The following is a 9396-nucleotide window of genomic DNA, read 5'->3' as shown; positions in this document are numbered from 1 at the left end:
TTGCTTTTACGGTAGGAGAAACATTATAAATTGATTAAGCAAAGTTAGTAAAACAATTTTTTTTTTTATAGTAAGTCTATTATTTGAATTGTGAAAATAAAAATCTTTGTTAGCCGAGCCAATGCAATTAACCCCTATGATCCGGATGATGCGGCCATCACATCATGAAAAATTTGGCTCAAGGGGTGGGTGACGTGAACATTCTGTCATAGGAATATCTGGCTTTGGGCCGTGTTGATGTGAACTTGCTGAAGGCTGGGATGATAGAAATGACTCCCCATGAGTGTACACTGTTCTTGGAGTGGGATTAGACTCATTTCACATTTAGTAAGGAGCTTTTGCATTACTTCCATCAATAAACAAGGATGGAATGTACTCTTTGTGAGCCATGACTGGAAGAGCACTGGAGTTTGTACAAGGAAAATAGCCTATTACCATTTGGATAAAGTAAATCAAATGACAAATATGGACATTGGAAAATGGCATAAAAGCTAAAAATGCTTATGCAGAAAGAGAGAAAATAAATTGCAAAGGGGAGACATAGTCTTGTTACTGCACATGAATGTTCACGTGTGCCCAGCATACAAGCTGCACACCTGTCAGAATGGCTGATCAAGTAAACCATGTGATAGCACTGAAGCATCTGTATCCAGTGGGTTAATAGAAAGTGGCTGAGTTTCTTTAATAACTAAATATGTGCATATATTCATCATTGTTACCTTTTGATTTCTTTTCAGATGGTGCATCAGTTAGGGGGTGCTGGAGGCCAACAGTTAGTGGGTGAAGTTGTAGGTGCTGTTTTACATTTCCCTGATAACAAGACTGTACAAGCTGGAGCTGCTTCATTGAGTCACTTGTTGTGTGCTCTTCTTAATCACACAACAGTGAAATGTCCAAAGTAATTACCAGGATTTCACTTTTATTCTTCTTGAACAAAAGCGATTAAAGCCTTATAGTTTGCATTCTGTAATAACTCAGTGAGAGAGAGAGAGAGAGAGAGTGTGTGTGTGTGTGTGTGTGTGTGTGTGTGTGTGTGTGTGTGTGTGTGTGTGTGTGTGTGTGTGTGTGTGTGTGTGAAATGTCTCTGCACATAGATGGCTCTTCTAATGCTTAGCCACAAAGGAGAGAATTAGTAGACGTTGTGACCTTTCTTTAGTAATACTATGAATATTGATGGTGTTTTTTTTTATTATAAACATTATAATTACTATAATGTTATTGACATTAGTAACAGCAATATAAGATAAAGTAAAATATTTTTGAATGTCAAGGAAAAGTGTAAACAGGTGAGACAGGCAGTACTCGTAATTGGCTCATTAATGACTTAGTACAAGTGTAGCCATCTATGTGTAAAAACAATAAAGTAAACTCACAGTGGGCGTGGCATGTATGTACATGCCATTCCTGTTGGATTTGGGTTAATTTGTTCATAATGAATTTTTACAATATGACTATATATGTTCTGACCATAATGGTAAGATAGTATTCGTGTAGTGAAGCATATACAAACCATATATTAAAAATGATTAAAATTAATATAAATTGATAAGATATATTTCTGCAGGTCAGAGGAGGATACGTATGGCCCGGACATCCTTGTCTGCAGAGTATGCAAGAATGCAAATTCAACTAACATCCTAGACCCACAGCGTGTTGATCCAACACTAGTGTCTCGTTTCCTAGGATTGCTAACACACTCTGACACAAAAGTCTTAGTATCGATTATTGACGCTCTCCCAGCTGTTATCACCCATACAAAGTTGAACCCACATATGATCAACCAGTATCTCTCACTGTTAGATCACCAGGATAAGCAGGTTGTCTCTGCCATGTGTAGACAACTCTCAGAACTTGTTTGTCAAGGTGTACAAAATGATTCAAGCCAGGTATTGTTTTTTAACTTCAGGTCTTCTTAAACTTTGAGAGATATTATGTGATTTAATATTGTTTGTTATTATTATTGATAATTCATTATTGATGTTGTTAATTTTATTGTCATTGTGAATGAGGATGATATTATTTTTATCATTATTATAATAATATTTGTTGTTATTATTATTATTGTTATTATTGTTGTTATTGTTATTGTCATTATTACTATTATCATTATTAATATTGTTACTATTATGAATTATATAATCATTATAATGATTATCATTAGTATCATTAGCAGTAGCAGTAAAGTTAGTATTACTAATATAAGGATTAGTATTATTAGAGTCATTACTTGTTGTACATGTACATTCAGGATTTGAAGTCTGCTGTGGTGTCCAAAGAAGGAGAACTGGTTCTTTCTTATTTGAATGAGCTCTTCAGGACAGCTGAAAGGAAGAAATCATCAAGCAAAACTTATCTTGCTGTACTAGAAGCACTGCATTATCTTGTCAGGTTGGTTATCTAACTTTATATATTTATTCATTTATTTATTTTTATTACCTTCTTGAATATTTTATTTTACTTATTTCTGTTATTATGCTACTCACTGAATTAGAATTGCTAAAGCTTTAAATTATTTAGTGATATGCTTAATGTGGATCATATCAACATGTTTTGATTAATTGCAACAGGTGTCCTCTAGGTGGATTGACAGGTGGGGTGCTTGTGCTACTCTTACGTTGTTTAGCAATAAGTGATCGGCTTGTCACAGCACAGGCTCATCTCATCATCCACTCCTTGGCCAATACTCTTGGACTGCCATTGAAGGACCTCTATATCAGACACCGCCAGTCTCTTGCTCAGGTAGGCCACTGATTTGTCTTGGGTAATTTGGACCTCTTTTTCCCCCACACTGTTGAAGGATTTTTTAACCCAACGACGTGGGGAAAATGCTGTGCTCATTTTAGAATTTGTGAAATGTTTCTGCACATAGATGGCTCTGCTAGTGCTTAGCCACAAAGGAATCAATTAGTAGACCTTGTGACTTTACCCGATTTCACCGTTCCTTGAATTTCTGGGGAAAACTTTTTTTTTTACTAATGCTGTCAGGGTCGATGGTGTTATTTTTGTTATAGAGATTATAATTACTATAATGTTATTAACATTAGCAGTGGCAATATAAGAAAACATAAAATGTTTTCAAAAATCAAGGAAAAGGGTAAACGGGTGAGACAAGGAGTATTCATAATTGGCTCATTGTTGACTTAATACAAATGGAACCATCTATGTGTAAAAACAATAAAGTAAACTCAGAGTGGACATGGCATGTATGTACATGCCATGCCTGTTGGTTTGGGGTTAATAGGATTTTCCTGCAGGGCACAGTTATAAATTCTTGCTGGGGTCTAGAATTTTAGAATTTCTGTTTTTTTCTTTTTTAAGTTTGGGATATGCTATTTTCATATTTACAACTATTAGGGGTGTTGTAGTAGTAGAACAGGGATAGAAAACAAAAGACATAATTATACTTCCATCTTTGCCCTATTTCTTTTTTAATCAATAATTTCTAGATTGTACAGTATTTAAAAAGTAATTAAATGCCTATTCTCAAATTTTAGGTATTGTCAGAAATAGTCAAACAAGGAGAAGTGGGAGCAATGCTGAGCCATGTTGCAGAGGTTTTCGAATGGAATATATCCTCTACAGGAAGTAGCAGGTCGGTTATTGGAAGTTAAGGAGTTTATCCTCGTGATTATACCATTAACTTTTTGAGCCTTTATTGTCAGTTTGTATCACCCTCCTTTGCTCTATTTTTCTCTTTTGATCATCTCAGTGAACAAGATATCATACAACAAATTTAAAAGTACAGTAATCTCTTTTCAAGTTAAACCTGTGTAAATTGCCACTGATCACAATATTGGGAAAGAGAAAGCAATGGAAATAAAACAGTTTCATTGCATGCTGTTTAACTGCTTGTATTTTGTTACAGAAATCAAGGCAAAAGCAGTGTAGGACAGTTCATAATCAGTCAGATACGGCATTTACTACCAGCATTAGCTGTGCGTGCAACACAGGAGGCCAAGCCAGGGCTACTGCAAGAATTAGCAGGCTGCCTCTCTCTTCGTTTACGAGACATTCTCATAGATCATTTCCAGGTTGCTACTTATTACTTTTTGTTCCTTGAAGTAAAGGAAAGGAAACTTGAAAATGTCTCATTTTTAACCCTTTCCCGACGGGTAGTATTCATAGTGGCCTGGGCCTCACTGCCGGGGGCTTAGATCATCACCCTAGCATGCACAACCGCTCATGCCCAATACCAGCATTCCTTGCCTTTTCTCGTAATACTAAGATCCTATGTTGTATTTTCAATATTATTATTTTCTAAGGTCTCTGCCATATTTCCTGATAAATCAAGACTGTAGGATATTTTTGTTGTTATATAGACTCCATAGTTGATCGTTGTTCGCTCTATAGTCTGAATGAAATAAGCAATGTATGGTATCATGGAGTTTGAAACCATAGTTTTTTTGTTTTCTTTTTTTTCTTCTTTTTTTTTCCAAGTTATTTTAAAAGATAACTTTAGTTTCAACAGGTTTATATTATTACTTCCATATAGATATAATTTTATGTTCATTTTTTTTTATAAAGACATGATCCCCCCCCCCCCCCCAATACATATCAGTATTTTCACGTGGTTTTACATCATCACTTCGTGAATACTATATAATATCTCTGGCCAATGTAGTTGATTACCGACGTAATTTTTTTTACGCTAACCTTGGAAGTCCGAGAAGCCTTTATGAAATGCACAGTATAGGAAAAATGAGAAAAAGTGTTAAAAACTACTTAATCACATTTTCAGTGGCAAAAAAATAATATTTTGCCGTAATTGTAAAAAAAAAACTCATGGCATGGCCATACATACACCATGGCATGTACATACATGCCACCGGCAGATGGTCCAGGCATGCCATGGCATGTACGTACATGCCACCCGTCGGGAAAGGGTTAAGAGCTGTCAGATTTACTCTTTTTTTGAATATTAAGAATCACATTACAGAAATATCTTCCTCCTATGATGAAGTTTTGGTTATATCCTCCACAGCATATTTTGGCATACTTAGTATTCCATTATCCTCAAGAAGAGCAGGAGGCTGTATTAGACTTCATAGCTTCCACTACAGATATCCACATTCAGAATATTAGAAGATGCTCTGTGCAGGTAATATTTGGTTTAGACTATAAGGAATAAAGTATGAATACATGTTGGCCAGATATATATGGATATGTGATTGCAGATTTGAAAATGAACATGACATGGATTTTGAATAAGTTGGTATTGGTCAACCTAATAAAAGACTATGATCAAGTTTGTCATAGGCATAGTGGAATCTGTTTCATATATATTCTCTTCACAGAACCAGGTCAATGAACTGATCCTTGGTTTGCACGACCATCGGGATGCTGTCTTGCGAGAATTTTCCCGTATGCGAGCTATTGAGCAGAGCAGTGATCATAACACCTCAAGTAGACTTACAAGAAAGACCACCATGGAAAACAAGTTCTCTCATGATCCTGCAACTTCAAGAGATATTGCTGAGTATTTGGCACCTCGACTCTTAGGAATTTTAGGATTCCTAGACAGCAAGCTGGTGTCATCTTCCACTATGTACAAGTAAACAGAGATATTATGTTAATAGTTTCTTAAGTAATCTTGTTTATTTTATTTCTAAAGTACTGAATAATTTTTTAATGAAAATTTTGATCAAAATACATCTGTTTTACAGGGAAAAGCGGTGTGCTTTGTGGTCACTAAGTGATCTTCTCGTAGTTATGGGAAGACAGTATATATCTCCAGTGTCGAGGAAGATCTTAGCATCCTTGAAGACAGCACTCAAACTCAGGGATGATGAGTTCTTTGATATTGGGTGCAGTGCTTGGACAAACTTCCTGTACAAGTGAGTCATATATTAGTGAGCATTTCTCAAATGTTGCTGAAATTATAACACAGTATATTATTTTTGAAAAGGTGATATAAGCCTATGTGGATTTTCATGTCTTCCTTAGCCTTGATGAGAGCACCTTGGAGGGTTTATTGGAGGAAGTGGCTGTTGTGGTGAAGCCACTGGTCAAGGAGCGACCTCAGCAGATGGCACCAGTTTTAACAAGTGTCTTGGTAAATATATTTCTTTCATTAACATCAGATATCTGTGTGGCTTGAGGTATAATGTAATTGAAAGATGATTAAGGCTTCTGCAGTATATCTCATCAGTAAACATCAATTAGCTTAATTTATTCTTTGTGGTCAGATTCTTGCAGATCCAAATGTGAGATCCAGCAGGAATGAAATTGATTAACTGTTACTGGATTACGACATCATGATAAGTACTTAATCATGTCACTTCCCTCCAGGTTGAAATGCCATCTATTAGGCCCCTTCTAGGAAATTTGCCTCTCCTTCCTGAAGACCCTGCCCTTACACAGGTCAATCAAGCCATCTTAGAAAGACAAACTAGAGTGATGGGGTAAGTACAGCATTAACCCTTTCCCGACGGGTAGTATTCATAGTGGCCTGGGCCTTGCTGCCGGGGGCTTATATCGTCGCCCTAGCATGCGCGACCGCTCATGCCAAATACCAGCATCCCTTGCCGTTTCTTCGTATACTACAAGCATATGTTGTATTTTCAGTTTTCATTATTTTCTAAAGTCTCTACTTGCCATATTTCCTGATAAATCATGACTGAATGATATTTTTGTTGTTATATAGACTCCATAGTGGATCATTATTTGCTCTATAGTCTGAATGAAATAAGCAGTGTGTGGCATCATGGAGTTGAAATCTTTTTCTTTTTTTTTATATAAAAATGAGTGTTAAAAACAACTTAATCAGACTTTCAGTGGCAGAAAAATATTTTCTTGCCGTGATTGTAACAAAAAAAAATCTCATGGCATGGCCATACATACATCATGGCATGTACGTACATACCCCCGGCAGATAGTCCAGCCATGCCATGGCATGTGCATACATGCCACCCATCGGCAAAGGGTTAATAGGATATATTGTTCCCTCAACATGGTTGTTATACCCTATTTTCCCAGTCTTAATGTTGGTCACACATAATTACAACAAAAATAAGAGCAGTTATGCCAGTGGTTACAGCACTGCAGATATTTTCTTCATAAATTGTTTCAGCCAATAATAGAATGCTCTCTATAATCTGTTGAAATTGAGATTGAAAATATTGATTTTGCCTGGCTAGATTACTGATCTCACTGACAAGAGATAGACTTTAGTTTCAGCACTTTTTCTTTTTTCTTTCATTCTTCCCTCCTTCCTTCCTTCATCCTTTCTTTCTTTTCTTTTCTTTCCTTTTCTTTTCTTTTACATAAGAACACTTTTCAAAATATGACTAGTGTATTTCTTTTAAAAGTTTGGAGGAACTCATGGGGAAGGGAACATTCACCAGACACCACTGAAAAAAAATTCCATTGAGCACCTCCAAGAATCAATATTCAGAGAAAATAATTTACCTCTACTTCTGACCTTGCAACTGTTTTTTTTATTGTTCTGTTATGTAATTTTTCATTTGATTTATTTATTATTATTATTATTATTGTTATTATTATTATTATTATTATTATTATTATTATTATTATTATTGTATTTTTTAGAGCTAGCTTTCAACTCATCAACTGCAGCTGAAGAGCTGAAAACCTTTGATTCTATATCAGCACTTTTAATTAGAAGTGCCCAGTTGAATAATGTATAGTGGGACTAATACATGATGACACACTTCACTATTTGTGAGATCATTTATTGTATCTGATGAAGGGCAGATGGAGATACTGCTTTGAAAATGGAAAATGTTTTCCAGGAATGACATCATATAGGCAGTGTGATACACAAGGGGGGAAAATAAAGGAGACACACCATTCATTTCTGATAAAGGACTCAAAATTATAAATATATTTTCAGAGGCAGTAGAGAAGAGGTAGTAGGTGCCTTGTCACCTGTATTGCGTGGTCTTAGTCATGAGAGCCTGGATGTGCGTCTTCATGCTTTGAGTCGTCTGCGTCACATTCTTCGCCATAATCAGGAGGCTGTCCACCATCTCACTACTGATGCAGACACTGTGCATCCAACCGTTTCAGAACTTTTCAGCATTCTTTTAGGTAATGAAGTAGTGATATATCATAAATGATTGCTCGTGAGAATATGATATACCATATAAGCTGGTACATTAGGCACACCTTTTTTATTGTTAAATGTATCAAAAAATTGCCCTGTTTCTAATGCTACTAAATGAGTGACCAAACAACCTAGGCTAGGGAGCCTGACGAAGCATGCTGGGTAAGTTCACTCAACACAAAAATTGTTGTTAATAATAGAATATTGAAAACAACCCAAATTAGTACACTAACTTGTTTTATTAATAATTAAGTATTGAAAACAAGCTGAATTATCACAGTCTGTAATCACAGACTTATGATAAATTACTTGTGATACGCTGGCAGTTATGAGAGAAGTTCACATCATCTCACTTACCTCCTTCCCCAGCATACATAACCCACATCTGATACATGTCTTACATTATTTAACGACTGTGTTACCATTAAGAAACATGAGTTCAGTCTCTAAATAAAAAATGCTCCAGGAAATATGAAAGAAATGTTAAACTTTCATCCATCTGTCTGCCATTTGCAGTGAGTGGATGTCAGCAAAACTTTAATGCTACCATGGTATATAAAAAAAAAAAAATAAATAAAAAAAAAATAATAATAAATAAATAAATAAATAAATAAAAATAAAAATATCATACATTTTTTCCCCATACAAAACCACTTTTAAGTATGTTTGAATAAAAGTATGATGAAGCATGACCCCCCCCCCCCCATAAATGTTCTTGTAAAATAAGTCAAGGTTCAGTGGAAAACAGAAAAATGTAATATTATGTAACCTGCCCTCCCCTGCAAGCTTATATTATGTGAAGGGATCAGTAATGTGATAATATTTTTTCACTGATTATTCTCACAATATAGATTTTTTTTATTATTTCTGTGAAGTATATAGTACACTTCTAGAATGTTGAATATATAAATAACTTGCATATTTTAAAAGGTCAGTGCCGTGAAGTGGAAGAAGAGGTGCAAGTGGCTGTGGCAGATTGCCTTGGTCTCTTGGGTGCCATTGACCCAATGCGACTCTATACACATTCCAATATTAAAGGTACTTATATTTATACTTAATTTATGAGATGAAGTTTGAAAATGAATGATTTGATATGTCTGATAAAGAGGTAAAATTCACTTTGTAGTAGCCCTGTCTTTTATTATTATTATTATTATTATTATTATTATTATTATTATTAACATTTATTTCATTTTATTGCAGAGGAACTGAGCAAAATACATCTGAACATTGAAGAAGAACTTTTCATAGTGGAATTGGTAACAGAATTAGGAAGAGCCTTCTTAGCTGCTACAGATGCCAATATGTGCCATATCCAGACTATGTTCATA

At 35.2% G+C, this 9396-nt stretch overlaps 1 protein-coding gene across 1 annotated transcript; it reads left to right on the top strand.

Annotated features, from left to right (window-relative positions):
* Positions 1 to 719: 719 nt before the first annotated feature.
* LOC119569327 (serine/threonine-protein kinase atr-like) lies at positions 720 to 9389 on the top strand (the record flags this gene model as incomplete). Its single annotated transcript, XM_037917539.1, has 14 exons — positions 720 to 898; positions 1565 to 1886; positions 2249 to 2388; positions 2568 to 2739; positions 3495 to 3592; positions 3866 to 4031; positions 4982 to 5098; positions 5295 to 5551; positions 5664 to 5834; positions 5944 to 6052; positions 6289 to 6401; positions 7853 to 8049; positions 8996 to 9103; positions 9269 to 9389. Coding segments are annotated over exons 1-14 (2252 nt in total), but the record flags the coding sequence as incomplete, so codon positions are not given.
* Positions 9390 to 9396: the final 7 nt, after the last annotated feature.

Source organism: Penaeus monodon, unplaced genomic scaffold (assembly GCF_015228065.2).
Source record: "Penaeus monodon isolate SGIC_2016 unplaced genomic scaffold, NSTDA_Pmon_1 PmonScaffold_14106, whole genome shotgun sequence".
Taxonomy (NCBI): domain Eukaryota; kingdom Metazoa; phylum Arthropoda; class Malacostraca; order Decapoda; family Penaeidae; genus Penaeus; species Penaeus monodon.
The sequence above is the reverse complement of the archived record's forward strand: the minus strand, read 5'-3'. Positions and strand labels throughout refer to the sequence as shown.